This window comes from Stegostoma tigrinum, chromosome 5, assembly GCF_030684315.1.
Source record: "Stegostoma tigrinum isolate sSteTig4 chromosome 5, sSteTig4.hap1, whole genome shotgun sequence".
In the NCBI taxonomy this organism is placed as follows: Eukaryota; Metazoa; Chordata; class Chondrichthyes; order Orectolobiformes; family Stegostomatidae; genus Stegostoma; species Stegostoma tigrinum.
In genome coordinates, this window is record NC_081358.1 from 122,941,482 (window position 1) to 122,958,248 (window position 16,767).

The 16,767-nt window shown below is 41.8% G+C and overlaps 1 protein-coding gene across 2 annotated transcripts in view; it reads left to right on the top strand.

The window, feature by feature from the left end:
* The first annotated feature begins 1,893 nt into the window (after positions 1 to 1,893).
* The window catches only part of trappc8 (trafficking protein particle complex subunit 8), a 150,107-nt gene continuing 135,233 nt past the window's right edge, over positions 1,894 to 16,767 (top strand). For both annotated transcript variants that reach the window (XM_048529398.2, XM_048529399.2), the window contains exons 1-2: positions 1,894 to 2,210; positions 7,085 to 7,279. In XM_048529398.2, coding sequence (XP_048385355.1) covers positions 2,054 to 2,210; positions 7,085 to 7,279 — 352 coding nt within the window. In that variant the 5' untranslated portion in view covers positions 1,894 to 2,053. The remainder of the gene's footprint in view (positions 2,211 to 7,084; positions 7,280 to 16,767) is intronic.

Sequence of the window (16,767 nt, forward strand, 5' to 3'; positions counted from 1 at the left end):
CCAGGTTGATGGAGCCCTTTTGTCTTGTGGGTGTTCAGGGTGAGACCCATGCTCTTATATGCCTCTGCAAAGGTGTTGACAGTGGTCTGGAGTATGTCCCCTGAGATTGCACACACACAAGCATTATCTGCATACTGCCGCTCGATGACGCTGGTTGAGTTGACTTTGGTTTTATTTTGAAGTGAGCAGAGGTTGATTAATTTTTGCACAAGTTCTGTAAGTTAGCTTCCCTCCGGCGTGGGCGCTTGTCGGCAGTGATGTGAAGCATCGCAGCAAGGTATATCAAGAAAAGTGTTGGGGCGATGATGCAGCTCTGCTTGACACCGGTGCATAAGGGGAATGGGATGTTGGTGGAGCCATTTTTGTTTACCACTTCTTCCATGGTGTCATGGAACAGGCGAAGTATGGCGACAAACTTCATGGTGTAACAAAAATGGAGAAGGACCCTCCATAATGCTACCCAATCAATGGTGTCAATGACCCTTGTAAGGTCAAACTAGGCCATGTAGGGGTAGGTTCCTTTCTCAGCATTTCTCCTGCATCATGTCCTTTGTGCCCGTCCGCATCCAAGAGCCACACCGCGACTCCAACAGGAGCTCCTCAGCCAAGGGGAGGAGATGGTTGAGGAGGACCTCGGTGAAGAAAAAGTGGTCGGTGAAGTAGATGAACTCAGGTCTCCTGGGCCGTTGAGCCCACATTGTGCTGCTAGTCCACTGTCATCTTGAAAATATTAGTCTTTGTAACATAATTAATCTTTTTACATGTTATTTTTGTGAATATATTGAATCTTCATTCAGTCATCCCTTAACAGTCTAAATTGTAGAGAAACCAGGTTAAATAACAGAAAGTTACATAAAAGATAGGGGTTCAAGTACCTAATTCTTTGAAGTTTATGTCACATGTAGACAACTTGGTTAAGAAACCATTTAGCAGTCTTGCTTTCGTTACTCAGACCTTTGAATATAGGAGTTTGGAAGGCATGTTGAGGTTGCACAGGACATCAGTGAGACCTCTTCTGGAGCACTGTGTCCAGTTCTGGTTGCCCTGTTATAGGAAGATATCCTTAAGCTGGAGGGGGTACAGAAAAGATTTACCAGAATGTTGCTGGGAATGGAGGGTTTGAGTTATAAAGAGAGGCTGGATAGACTGAGACATTTTTCACTGGAGTGAAAAGAGGTTGAGGGGTGACTTTACAGAACTTTTTTAAAGCATTAAGTGTATAGGTGAGCTGAATGACAGGTGTCTTTTCCCTAGGGTGGGGAATTACATGACTGGGGGATGGCACACTTTCTCGCACAACAGATTTTATGTGTGGAATTAACTTCCAGAGGAAGTGGTGCATGTGGGTAAGTTACAACATTTAAAACACATTTGGATAGGTACATGAATTGGGGGGTTGCTGATATGGACCAAGTGCAGACAAGTGGAACTAGTTTAGTCTGGGATTGTGGTCGGCATGGACTGGTTGGACCGAAGGGTCTGTTTCTATGCTGCATAACTCTGACTGGAGGCTTCAGCAATAAATATTCAGTAATAAACCCTCTGCACCATTTGAGAATGCAGACTTTGGAAGTACTGCGCAGACGTGACCAAAGGGGCGGGGCGATGAGGCCCTCCGAGGGGGTGGGGAACCTTCGTGGTGATTGACAGCAGTGTAGGTTCGTCGAACTGCGCAGTCGCGTCCTCGCGGCGGCGTGTGAGTCGCGTCACATGACGGCGGGTCCTGGAAAGTGATTGACAGCACAGTGCACGGTGAGGGTACACTGGGGCGTTTCCAGGAGGCGGGATGAGTGTGACGCCACGTGAGGGCGGACCTCAGACGGTAAAGTCTATTGCGCGGGACCTCTCGGGGAGGGGGCGGAGCTGGAATTCGGGGTGCGGGGGAGGGGCAGTGGACAACTGTCACGTGACCCGGTGACGGGAAGGCAGGGAGATTGCATCCAACATGGCGGCGTTGGGCCTGGCATCCTTCCCCTGAAGGAACCCACTTGTCGTCTCGTCGATAAAGAGCAGCGGGGAGTTTGCCGTCAGCGCGTCTTTGAGGGTCCTCGGGATGGCTCAGTGTGTGCAGAGCGTCCAGGAGTTCATCCAGGACACCTTCGTGCCTATGGTGGCCGTGTTGTGCAGCGAGGCCGCCGAGAGCTCGACACGGAAAAACAACCTGAGCTTCGCCGAGATGGTCAGGCCTTTCTGCCGCCTCACCTCCGAAGGTGAGTTTACCGGATGGGAGGGAGTCAGGGAGAAATAGAGGCCTTCAGGTCTTTGGCCTGAAGGTGCCTAGTTATTCGCTTCCCCTGTCGTCAGTTCCCCTGGGCTCTGTCACCCTCACACGTCCTCCTCGTAAACTGTCTCTGCGCTTCATTCAGCATCTCTTTCACCCTACACCGCCGTTCTCCACTCAGCTACTGAAGGTTCATTTACCTTCCCGTGACTGTCAAAGTCCAATCACACTAAGCAAATGTTTCTGCGCCGAATGATTCCCTACAAAGCATGCTGCAGAAAGTGTTGGGAATACTCAACAGGTCTGATACCGGACAGGGAGAAAGAATTAGTGTTTCACGGCGATGCCAATTTGCTAAAAAAGTTAGACGTGTAATGGCTTTGTAGCAGGGGACGTTTCTACTCTTTAGTGAGAAAGCTTTCGAAGCCTGTTGAGTAAACAACTGATCAGCTTTTCAGCTGACTCAAGTAAACTTTGTTCTAGACAGAGGTCCAACGAAGCTCATGTATTATACTTCAAATTCAGCACCAGTCTAATAAACACGTCTGAAGTTGACCAGGCTGACTTATTGCTTGTAATTATGATTTCATTCTATGCTCAAGTGAATGGATTTATACTTGAAAATAGTGCATCATATTTGCAGTTATGTAAAGTGAAGGCTTTTGCTGTTTTACATGTGTCTTTGGTGAGGGAAACCAAAAAAAAACTGGGAGGGTATTTAATGTGTAGGTGTTGTAGTGTGTTGGTACTTGATATAAAACAATCATGAGATTCACTTCTCCCAAAGAGAATTAACTGCTGGATGCATAACTAGTACAGCTTATGCTTTGTTTAATAGGGATGTGCTTGTGCAGAAATAATTCATTTGGGCTGAACAACTGGAAATGGGAGCAAGAATGGAATCTGTTTAATTTTTTTAATTAAATAATACTGGCCTGTTGCATTGAGTTCAATAGATTTACAAATTCACTAGTGATACATTGAACAGATCAGTGTATGAAATTGTCTTTGCCACATTGAATTTCATGTCACAGTTTTGATTTGGGTGATTTGAATCTTGAAGCCTACGTGTAGCATGTAGCAGATGTGTGTCCTGGCATTGACGTTTGTGTTAATGAATCCACTGGAAAGAAGTAATGTGCATCAGTTGTATTACACTGGTATTTACAAGTACTTGGAAATGCCCTGCCTCGCAGTCTTCATCTTGACCTGGATATATAAAATTTCAGGAATGTAAGATTTTGACCAGGAGAAGTTGGTCTTCTCTGCTTTTCAGTAAGATCTTAGTTGATCTGGTTTCAAATCCTCTTTTCTGGCTGCCTCCTGTAACCCTTGACTACCTTGTTCAAAAAGGATCTGTCTCACTAAGCCTGGACTAAATTCAACAAGCAATGCTTCACTTGTTTTATTCATTTTTGTTTCTGGTCAATGATAACCTCTAGGCTGTTTGCTGAGGAAGTGATTACTACAAACTCTCAACAGATTGAGAGAGGAAAAATTCTCCCACTGCCACCTTTTAAAAAGAGGCCTCATTCTAAATAGTTTTCCCCTAGTTTTAGTCTCCCTGGCAAGAGTCAATATCCATTTGATATACACTATTTCAAGTCCCATCAGAATCTTGTTTGCTTCAGTGATATAATCGCTAGGTTCTTATTGTTTAATGAGATTTTACTAATTTTTATTCATCATCATTTAGGAGAAGATGGTGGCAAGGTATTTTAAATGCGCATGGCTTGCTGGGCTATTTTCAAGTGCACTTAAGGGTCAGCCACATTGCAGGTCTGAGACAAATGTAAACTTGAATAGACCGAGACTGCAGATTTTCTTTAGTTAAAGCTGATTTTTTTTTTGGTGCACCATAACAAACTAACTTTATACTCCGGACTGGTTAAGTTTAAATTCCATTAGTCACTGGTATTTAAACCTGTTTCTGAACCATTAATCCTGGCCTCTAGACTGCTAGCCCTGCAATGCTACCATCTCCTGTCATTGTGTTTTCATCAGTGCTGTGTCATAATCCTGGGACTCCTTTCCTAACAGCACTTAATGAATGCGTGCCATGTGCTCCTCAGCAGTTCCTGAAGGCAGGTCACCATCACTTTTTTTCCAGAGTAGTAAGTGCTAGCCAAACCTGCAACATCAAACGAATAAATTGGGTGGGGGGGAGCGGGAAAGACAGGAAATGCTGAGTCTTATGAATTATAAATAGATTTAACGAACAAACGGATAAATCTTGCATAATTTTACATTTCGTTATTTTATTCTTGTATTTATTCCCCAAGTTTCAGGATCCCAGTGGTCTAAAACGCATCCATGGTGCATTTTCAAAATGATCATTGAATTTAGATTTTGATAGGCACAAGCTTTTGGATTGAATGTTCTCAGCTATGCCATCTCTGTATATGTTGGGTACATGTTTCTGTAATGTATGTTTTCTTCTGTGCCTCGAAAAATTGACCATTTCGATTTAGCAGAAACTCAGGAACTTTAAATACTGTCTTAACTCGTTTCCTTCCTTGTCCAGGAATTGTGCACAACACTCCTAAGTGTCCTTTTTGCGTCGGCTTTAAAATTGTCACACGTTCGCTCTCCAAATTCTTCCTCCCGCCACAACCGCCACCTCAACTCCCCCATCCCCATGGCCAATCCATCTAACGTGCACATCTTTGGACTATGGGAGTTAGCCTAAGCACCCAGGGAAAACCCACATGGGGAAGAGGGGCAAACTTCAGGATAGTTGCACAAAGCAATCTGACAGCCACTTAAACAATTTTACAAGCATAGGCGCTGCTATAATACAGGTAACAGAAAAATTAACTTCCCAAAACATAACTGTGTCATAAAAGTAGAAAACTGAATGGATGACCTATAACTGTTGATGTGCATTGTAACTCAGTTATTTTCCATAATGTGTCGACCATCTTTCCCACAATTACATGGTTTTTTTTTTGTTTAAAATCCTCTGGGCTTTTATCAACCCTGAAGGCTACTTATCTGGTTGTCCATCCCATCTCTGAGTGTGAAAATGAAGACTCTGTTCAGTTGTGAAAATTCAGTTTTTGTTTTCACATTTACAATTTCACATACAAGTTTTACAAATATTATGGCAGTTACATTCCATGCTTGGTTTTCTTTGACATTTGATCTTCCTTGACACATGATTCTTTCAATTGTTCTGTTAGACTGACTTTGTTCTCCCTTTGTTCTTATCTGTATTAATAGTCATGAAGTCACTTCCAGCTGCACAAGGTCGAAGTTGCTTGGTTTAATTTTATACAGTAGGTTTTCTAAATACTAAAAGGCAGGAGTACAACACGCTCCAATGTGGGATGACAGTGTTTTGGTGGTCAACACTGCCTCACGTGCCAGGGAACCAGGTTTTGATTCCAGACTTGGATGGGTGACAGTTTGGAGTTTGCCCCTCTTCCCCATGTGGGTTTTCCCTGGGTGCTTAGGCTAACTCCCATAGTCCAAAGATGTGCACGTTAGATGGATTGGCCATGGGGATGGGGGAGTTGAGGTGGCGGTTGTGGGTTGGGGTTTGGAGGGTTGGGTGATATGCTGTTTGGAGGGTTGGTGTGGACTGAATGGCCTGCTTCCACACTGTAGGAATTCCATAATTCTATGGTACTGATACACGATTTTCTTAGCTGTACGTATTTGTTTGCTGTGACTTTAGAAGTAAAGCTGCTTATACATCCTCTGATGGATGCAACAGATCTCATGGCACTCTTGGAAAGAGGTGTTCTTTGTTCAATATCCAGCACTGAACTAAAATCATAGAAACTAGAACAACAAGGTGTAGATGAACACAGCAGACCAGTTCCTACTATTTCACAGAAACGTGATTTGGTTGTTGTCACATGGCTATTTGTAGGAGCTTGCTGTGCTGCAGCAAGTTAATTTTTCTGTTACCTGTATTATAGCAGCGCCTATGCTTGTAAAATTGTTTAAGTGGCTGTCAGATTGCTTTGTGCAACTATCCTGAAAAGTGCAATTTTAAATATATATATTTGAAAGGCAGAAGGTTTATAAATTAAATGGTACCATGTTTAAAGAGGATGCACGTGCAGAGACTTGGGTGTTTCCATACAAATCTTTTGAAGGTGGTGAGATACGTTGAGTTGTTTTTACAAAGGGTAAGGAGTCCTAGACTTACGTAGAAGTATGGAGTACCAAAACTAAGACGCTGTCGTAGCTTGTTATAAATCCTTAATACTTACTTGGTAATGAGAATCATGGGTATGAACTAATGAATTGTAGATTGACCACTGGTCTAAGGGGGGCATTACACTGAGATTTAATAATCTTCAAAGTGAAGAGTTTAAGGCAAGAAGGAGCACCGATTTTTTTCAATGACTGGAAGGTTACGAACCAGAGAACTTAGATTTGAGATTATTGATTTTTGAAAAGACGTCAGATTCAACAGAGCGAGTTTTCATCTGGAATGAGCTTCTTCAAAGGGTAGTAAAACCAGGTTCAATTGTAGCTTCCAGAAATAGTTGGAGAAATACTTGGGGGAATTGTGAAGTGGGGTTTGTAGCGTTATTTTAAAGAAGGATCGATTGAACTGCCTTCTGACATGCTGGGGTCTCTTCCATTTTTCTGAAGAAGGGTCTAGCCTGGAAACGTCAGCGTTCCTGCTCCTCTGCTGCTTGGCCTGCTGTGTTCATCCAGCTCTACATCTTGCTATCTAGGGTCTCATGTATCCGTCTGCTTTGTTTAATTACACTGCATCTCTGTACTCCAAGTCGGTATGTAATCAGAATTGAATTAGAACATGCAACATTAGTAAACAATAAGCAGAATGTTGGTTTCATCTGTTTAGTGAATTTTCTGCCATTTTTTTTCCTTTCTGCCTAGTTCATATGCGAGATCCTAACAACCAGAGCCATGTTATTAAAAACCTGAGGATCAACGTTACTGGAATTGTTACCCAGCCGCCACAACAGACTGCTATTCGGAAACTGTTAAGTGAAGTGGTTTCTGCCAGTCAACCTGCAGAAGGATTGGTTGCTAATGTGATTACAGCAGGAGATTATGATCTCAACATCAGTGGTAAGCCCTCAGTTTCATGTTTGTTTTTTGAATTACTTTTGCTGTGAAAGGAACCTCCAGTTGTGGAAGGTGTTTGAAGTTTAGATTTATTCTTAGAGTTGGAAATTCAAACAGCTTGATTAGCTAAGATTTCCTGATGTTTTTCACTGTTTGTATTTATGTAATTGTGTTACAAGTAGAGTATAACTTGCAATCTCTAAGACAGTTTGGGTCCTGAAATTGGGCGGATATTCTCTGTATCAGTAGTCTGCAATTGAAAGGGGATTTTGCTCAAATGCATAATTGTGTAAATGTTTCTAGCTAAACATTGAAATGACCATTTTTTCCCCATTGACCGTACTATTAGTTTGCAAAGTGGATGATTCATTATCCATCCTGTTTGTGGATGATTAAAGTAGGCATGAGATGATTTCAGTGTTTGCTTTGGGTAAGAAGAAAATTGAGGATTTAGATTGCAGTGACTCCTGATGATGGCGAGGTTTGAGAAGGAACCAGCCTTCCCAGACCACTTCGCACCACCCCTTTGGCAAAATTCCATCTGGGGTGCCTTATTTTCAGTCACCTGGGACAGAGGGAGTGAGTGAGTCAGTGGGCTTTCCTGTTTGCCTGATTTCAGGCCCAGCCAAGGTGGCTGTCTGCAGGTCTGGCTGGAAGTGTTTTTGTTTTTTGGGGGAGCAACCACCATGATTTGGCCATACTATGTGGCCATGGATAAGGAGCATGTGGGTCTTGTTGCACATCTTGAACTGCCCCTAGTTGGTTAGACTAACTGGAACGTTTGAATGATCAGGGCATTGTGAATGAGTGAGATGTTTTCTTTGTTCTGTTACTAGTTTCCTTGATTCTGTCTCTGGCTGTTAGATGACTTCACTGCATCAATCTGGTGCATCTTTATTGAGGGGACTGTAAAAGTCAGGAGTAGAAAATTACAAATAGACAGACTGCCTGAGAGGAAGAGCTGTAAAGAACGAGATCTATTTGAAGGAGGAGTTACTTCACTGAAGAACCACTGCACATGAGAATTTGTATGGGATTTAGCACAGTGCATTGCGCATATGTCTTATAAGCAACTTGTTCAGACATAAAATGCCTGCACAGTATGCAGAGATTGGAACTGTGCATCATCTTATGGTACCAGTGATTTGATAAGTTCATTCTTGTACTGGATGTGATTTTACTTTTCCTGGTATGTTAGAGAACAGAACCATTATTTGGATATGCCCTAAAGTAGATTAGTAATAGACATCTGCTGTGGAATGGGCTTCTGAAAGTTAGCTGATGTACATATCCTCAAAAGAATGACATCCAGTTCTAGGAGATCTGCTGTCTCTGCTTTTTTTAAAAACATCTCCAGCTTACAAAGCTCTGAAAATGACTAAACTTAGCAAGATATAAAATCCTAACAGGAGAGATTCTGGAAAGGTGTTGCCACAAAGATCAACCTCCTTATTGAACTAATTGAATACCTGCAGGCTGAGATGGAAAAATGTGACTGGTTATAGAACATAGAAAAGTACAGCACAGTACAGGCCCTTCGGCCCACGATGTTGTGCCGTGGAATAATCCTAATCCAAAAATAAAATAACCTAACCTACATTCCCCTCAACTCACTGCTGTCCATGTGCATGTCCAGCAGTCGCTTAAATGTCACTAATGACTCCGCTTCCACGACTACCATTGCACTCTCTCAACTCTCTGGGTGAGGAACCTCCCTCTGACGTCTCCTCTATACCTTCCTCCTAACACCTTAAAACTATGACCCCTCGCGGCAGTCAATCCTGCCCTGGGGAAAAGTCTCTGGCTATCGACTCTATCTGTGCCTCTCATTACCTTGTACACCTCGATCAGGTCAACTCTCTTCCTCCTTCTCTCCAGAGAGAAAAGTCCAAGCTCAGTCAACCACTCCTCGTAAGACAAGCCCTCCAGTCCAGGCAGCATCCTGGTAAACCTCCTTTGCACCCTCTCCAAAGCCTCCACATCTTTCCTATAGTAGGGCGACCAGAACTGGTCAGGCTTGAACAGATCAAGATTGAGGAAGTTGATGTGCTGGAAATTTTGGCAAACATTAAGATTGATAAGTCCCCAGGGCCAGACCAGATTTATCCTAGGTTTCTCCGGGAAGCGAGGAAAAGAGGTTGCTAAGCCACTGGCGAAGATCTTTGCTTCCTCACTCTCCACGGGATTCGTACCGGAAGATTGGAAGGAGGCAAATGTTGTTCCTTTTTTCAAGAAAGGTAATAGGGAAATCCCTGGAAATTACAGACCAGTCAGTCTTGTGTCTGTGATCAGCAAGGTTTTGGAAAGCATTCTGAGGGATAGGATTTATGATTATTTGGAAAAGCATAGCGTGATTAAAGGGAGTCGGCATGGCTTTGTGAGGGGCAGGTCATGCCTTACAAATCTTATTGAGTTCTTTGAGGAAGTCACGAGACAGATTGACAGTGGATGTGGTGTACATGGACTTCAGCAAATCATTTGATAAGGTTCCCCACGGCAGGCTCATTCATCAAGTCAGGAGGTATGGGATACAGGGTGATTTGGCTGTCTGGGTTCAGAATCGATTGGCTGACAGGAGGCAGAGAGTGGTTGTAGATGGTAAATATTCTACCTGGAGGTTAGTGCTGAATGGTGTCCCGCAGGGCTCTGTTCTTGGGCCCCTGCTGTTTGTAGTTTTTATAAATGACTTGGATGAGGAGGTTGAGGGGTGTGTTAGTCTGTTTGCTGATGACACAAAAGTTGGAGGTGCCGTTGATAGTGTAGGGGGCTATTGCAGGCTTCAGCGAGACATTGACAGAATGCAGAGCTGGGCTGAGAAATGGCAGATGGAGTTCAACCTGGATAAATGCGAAGTGATGCATTTTGGAAGGTCGAACTTAAATGCTGAATATAGGGTTAAAGGCAGGATTCTCGGCAGTGTGGAGGAACAGCGGGATCTTGGTGTTAATTGGCATCCTTTTGTTTCCTGGCCAAATAACTGGATAGAAGCTTTTATTTTTAAATTGTTACAAATCAACATAGCACCCTGTCTCTCAACCTTATTTTTATCCACTCCTTTTATGTAACACTGTGCTTTGCTCAGGATAGTTCCTGCAGTCCCAAGTCAAAATGTATGAAGTTTGATCTATTATTATATATTCTCTTTAAGATATTAGCTTATCCTGAATGACGCTCATGGTCTTGCAGGTGGGTGTTCTCATTCTGGTAGCTTTGACTTAAAGGTTTGTGGGACTTTGTGGCCTTAGTATAGGGAACTTATATTTGTGTATAGAATAGGATGTGAGGTGGTGTTGCAAATTACGTTGGGTCTTGATCCTTTTGTGACTAATTATAATGAGAATGTGCATGTACATAATCAAATTTGCATTTATTAACCTGAAACCTTTCAGTTGTCACTATTTGAAGATAATAAAATGTGAGGCTGGATGAACACAGCAGGCCAAGCAGCATCTCAGGAGCACAAAAGCTGACGTTTCGGGCCTAGACCCTTCATCAGAGAGGGGGATGGGGGGAGGGAACTGGAATAAATAGGGAGAGAGGGGGAGGCGGACCGAAGATGGAGAGTAAAGAAGATAGGTGGAGAGGGTGTAGGTGGGGAGGTAGGGAGGGGATAGGTCAGTCCAGGGAAGACGGACAGGTCAAGGAGGTGGGATGAGGTTAGTAGGTAGCTGGGGGTGCGGCTTGGGGTGGGAGGAAGGGATGGGTGAGAGGAAGAACCGGTTAGGGAGGCAGAGACAGGTTGGACTGGTTTTGGGATGCAGTGGGTGGGGGGGGAAGAGCTGGGCTGGTTGTGTGGTGCAGTGGGGGGAGGGGATGAACTGGGCTGGTTTAGGGATGCAGTGGGGGAAGGGGAGATTTTGAAACTGGTGAAGTCCACATTGATACCATATGGCTGCAGGGTTCCCAGGCGGAATATGAGTTGCTGTTCCTGCAACCTTCGGGTGGCATCATTGTGGCAGTGCAGGAGGCCCATGATGGACATGTCATCAAGAGAATGGGAGGGGGAGTGGAAATGGTTTGCGACTGGGAGGTGCAGTTGTTTGTTGCGAACTGAGCGGAGGTGTTCTGCAAAGCGGTCCCCAAGCCTCGAAGTTGTCACTATTTGGTTTTTTTGCCATTTAAAAATGTTTGCTTTTCAAATTTAATTTTGTGATGAGATGAACTTAAACAGCCCAGTATGAATTAACCCATTGTTTTCTGGGGAAAGAATGCCGAGGAAACTCTTGTGAACTGGAAATTCCAATCCTTAAAAAATAGGTTTTCATAAGAATTTGCAGAACTATTTTGCAGTGGTGGAATTGTCTTTTTGATTTCAAATACCTTCATTTAGTTTTGAGCTTCGTATGCTTGGCCTTCTGTTTGGCCCAGGTTTAATAGTCAGTGGTAAAGCAATAATGCTCCTTGTTGATCTTAAAAAGTACCCTCCAAGATCTGGTGATCTCTGTCCTGCGGACTTATCTTTTCTCAGTAATAGTTTAAACCTGACAAAGATGTGCAGTAGCAGAGATGGCAGGATAAGTAAAACAGGAAGCACCAAATGCCTCAAGTTTTTTTAATATTTCAAAATATAAATATTTGGTTATTATAATTAGATAAAGTTAAAATAAACTTCTAAAGAAATGTGTGAAGTTTTTAATCACAAAGAAATTTGACATTCCACAAATAGAAAATTACCTTTTTTGGGGTCATTTTTAGAGAGTTCAGTAATTACGAAGTTTTTACAGTTTAAAAATTCAGTTGCATTTGTTTCAGTATTATGTCTTTGTTTCTCAGTTGTAATAGCAAGACTAACCATGCAAATTTGACTTTGTCACCAGTTGAATGATTTGTCATTGCTTTATGACTTGCAGATGCCACAAAATTGTACCTAAGTGAGAAGCCAAATCACTAATAGCAATATAATAAAATGTGAGGCTGGATGAACACAGCAGGCCAAGCAGCATCTCAGGAGCACAAAAGCTGACGTTTCAGGCCTAGACCCTTCATCAGAGCATGATAGCAATGTCTGGACCTCTACCTTGTGTGGACTTTGAAAATTCCTGTCAGATCTGATGAAATGTGTAGAAGCTTGATAAAATATTTCACTTGAGAGGTTATATTTTTTAAACAGTAAATTGTAGTTTTGAATTGGATTTGCATTTCTATGTTGTGTTGACATAATTTTACGTTTTAAAGTTATGACTAGTGGCAAGGTGTCTGGAAATGTTTGTTCACACTTAAATGAGGTGGCTAAATCTTTGCAGTGTGCAGTTCAGTCCATTAGGGGAGGAAAAACTGCTATTTGTGAGCAATTGGGCCAAGAGTACCTCAAATGTCTAGGAGATCTTAGATAGTGTGAGGATATTTAGGAGAGAAAGACATTGTAGCATCAAAGGAGCTAGTCGTTCCAAAAATGGTAACTATTTAGTTGAAAAAGTGGTGGCTGTAAATTCCAGGAAGAGAGGAGATCCAGAAATAAGACCTTTTGAGATGAGCTTCAGGAATGCATATTCGACAATAATTTTGACAGTAAGAACAGAATCTCTAGAAGCTCCTTAGGAACATAAGTTAAAGAATATTAATCAAAGGAAACATGAAGTAAATGTAGAACTTCGAGGGGAAGCCAACTGAACAGTTTTAAAATAGAGTTAGTGGTGAGATTTAAATGTCTTTAAGATCATTATTGAGTCAGTGGTTTGAATCATTTATTTCTGATACTGGTAAAGTGAGAGTTTCAGACATTTGTATAGTGTAACATGGTTCTTGTTAAAAGTGTATTATTAGCTATTTGTGAATATGTTCAGAGACTGTCGTAGTTAACAATTGCAAAAATTAGACCTGTAGTTTATAAGGATAAGTTTCATCCTGGATCTGACTTGTCCATTATGATCAACTGGAATCATAACAAAGGAGGACCTCTTTGCAGTAATAAAATGAATAGAGCTGAAAGTCAATAGATCCATAGGTCTGCATCCCGAGTGTTGGAGGAGACTACAGAGACAGTTGATGGACTGGTGATTAACTTCCCAACATCTAGAGATTCTAGAATGATTTCTGTAGCTGGAAGATAGCAAATGCAAGAAAGGGGTGATAGAGAAAGTTGGGGGGGGGAAGAGGGAACGTTACTGATTTTAGTCTTGTATCGGTATTGGGGAAAATGCTAAACTCTAGATGGATGGAAGGAAGTAGACGCATGGTTGGTAATGATCTGATTGGCATAGTCAGCGTGGATTTATAAATTGGCAGTTGTATTTTGTTAACTTGGTGTTTGTTTGAATTTATTAACAACATTGATAAAGGAGAGCTGATGGATGCCGTACAATGAGGCTTTTGATAAAATCCCTGTTAGACGTCTGGTTAGAAGTCAGACAAGGGATAGGTAATGTAATAGTATGGATTAATAATTGGTTAATAGAAAACAGGACTAAATGGGTCACTCTCAATTTGGCTTGTGGGGGTACTGCAAAATCTGTACTTGGCACCCCAGCTGTTCACCATCTATATCCCTCGTTTGGACATGGGGACAATATGTGATATTTCATGATTTGTACATAATACAAAGCTAATTTGGAATAAATGCTATGATGTTTCAGAAGGACTTTGACTGAGTGGGCAAGAACATGGCAGATAGGAATATAGTATGGAAAAATGTGAAGTCATCCACTTTGCTTGGAGAAACTGATGTGCAGAGTCTTTAAATAGTAAGAGGTTGGAAAGTGGAGCTGTACCAAGAGGCCTAAGTGTCTCTTTTATGATAGTTTCGGTGAACTCTAATATATAGGTGCAACAGCTTTTAGGAAGGCTCATGGAATGTTATTTTGTTGCAAGAGGATTGAAGTACAGGTAGAGTGAAATCTTTCATTTACTATGGACTTGGGTTGAGTACACCTGGAATATTTTGTACTGTTTGATCTCTTTTTATCTTAGGAAAGATTTTTGTAAACAGTGAATGCAGCAAAGCTTCACAGACCTTGGGACGGTGTGAATATGCAAACTTGGTGTAGACTCGAAAGAGTTTCGAAGATCTCATTGCAGCTTAGAAAACTCTTAACCTGCATCTATCTTGTCTATCCCCTTTAAGATGTTTCCCAGGTTGGGAAATAATACTTTGGCAGACATTTATTTGCTGTGATGGTCACTGATTCTATTCACAGGTAGTGAAGGTAATTTTGTTTGATTCAGCCGGGTTTTACTCTGGCATCTGAGTTGTCCAATATGACCATCAACTGAGATTGTTACAAGGATAATGACCATGAATACTGACTGTTCACCATCATTGCACTGTTTTTTAGTTGTGTTGGTTGCAATTCTGGAAGCCCAGAACCCTATTCTGGTAACATAGAGACCAGAGTTCAAATCCCACCATACCAGTTGTTAAATTTAAACCCCACAATTGATAACTGATAACAACGTGTAAAGCTGGATGAACACAGTAGGCCAAGCAGCATCTTAGGACCACAAAAGCTGATGTTTCAGGCCTAGATCCTTCAGTTCCCATTATCGCTGATAGAATAATTGATAACCAGTCATAGTTTCATCCTGACATGATGACCGAGATTGGATGGGGGGAGATGGGGAAGCATTTACTCTTTTTTTGGAAGGTACGTTTGCAGCTCTTGCCTTGTCAAATGTACGTGTACCTCCAGATCCACAGTTCTGGTGGTTGATTCATAACTCCTAGATAGCCACTCAGTTCCCTGAAGATGGTTAGTCACTGCTGTGCTCTGAGATAAGACAAATCATCCAGTGCAAGTAAATGCAGATGTAAAAAGCTTAGAAGTCAGGTTAAAATGTGCTGAGTAGAAAGTGCAATCAGCATAGAATTCTGGAAACACTTTGGTCGTTGCAAGACAGTTGAGGATTCAAATTTATATGTTAGAACTGGACATATTTTAAAAGACTTCATAAACTTCATTCACCCCTGCTTGTCTTCACTGGTCCATCTCTCTTTCCTTCCTTGACATTTATGATGTGAGACTTGTTAACTCTCCAGCCCCTTTCGGTTCTGCTGAAAATCCAGTAACCAAAAAGATTAGCTATATTCATCTCTCTCCAGAAATGCCACATGACTTAATTTCCAGCAATTTTGGTCCTTATTTTGGAATTTCAAAACTTTTTTGGCTTTTGGTTAAATGAGCAATCCGTTTTCGAAAACAGTGTCAATTTTAAAGATAGAGAAATTTATCTTTTTAGTGTAGTATGTTGAAATCTGGGACTGAGCTATTTCAAGCTGTTATGTATGATACAGCAATTGACAATTTAAGGTGATTCTGCATCTCACTGCTGGTAGGTAATGGTATTGATAACGAATGTGTTTTATTCATTCATGTGATTTGGGCATCTCTCCTCCATGAGACAGTAAACCCAAATTCCTGAGAGGGCACATAAGTCAACTGTAAGACTCTGGATATAGTCACATGTTTTGCATGACCTGATGAGGATGGCAAATTTTCTTTCTGAAGAACATTTTAGGAACTGGACAGTCTGCAGTGATAATATGGTAGCTGTTAGGCTAGGTTTTTTCGGGATTCCACCATGGCAGATGGTGAATTTTGAATTCCATTTTAAAAATTAATGTCGTTAGCCCAATCATGACACAGGCTCATTTTAATCCTTTGCAGTTCCTTGCTGACTATACTTGAATTAGGAAATTAATTGTTAAGCAAGGGGTGTCGGTTTCTGCATGTTGTGTAGGATTGTTTAACATTGTTAAACCTCCCTTTGACTAGAGGTTGTAGACACCTGATGTTGCAGGAGCTTCTCATATGGATAATGGCTCTCAAATGATTTGGTGGTTTCTTTGTTTGGAAACCGAACAGTCGATTGTGAGTCTACTGAGTATTTTGTGAGCAACATAAGACTTGTACAACATGCAACATAAGTTTTGTACTGAACCTGATGTGGTTTGTGGTTAAGTACGTTCGTTCAAGCTTGTAGCTTTTGTTCAGTATGTGCAACAGCAAACAAAGCCTATAGATTCTTAAAGGTGTGTGCTAATCAGAAGCTTGTCAAGATCCATTTCTGCACATCGTCATTTTGAGGGTCAGAAATTATGTTTAAGTCTAATGACTGAATCATTTATTGAGCAACCGAATAGGAATTTAATGTCAAAAGTTAACATCTGACAACTGTAGTTGCAGTTCTGTTTTTGGTGAAACTGCATCATTGGACTGTTTCTCGGCTGCAGCACTTTCAGTCCAGGAAGTCATTGGCATTAGTACTTTTTCCCCAGTAAATGACTACATTCTGACCATTCCATGTGCAAGTAAGTGGTTTCTAATGTCTCTCTCTCTTTTTTTGAGAGATTTGTTTTAAAATTGGTTACCTTAAGATTATGACCCCTTGGCCATATAGCCCACAAGATGGAATCAACACATATGCCCATAAGATCTATCAGCCTTCTCTGCTTCGTCTTCTCGTCAACCTTCATTTTGGAGAAGGGGGTGTCCTGGCGGTATAATCCCTCGACACCTATTCCAGAAACACAGCAACGGACTTTGAATCTCACCATG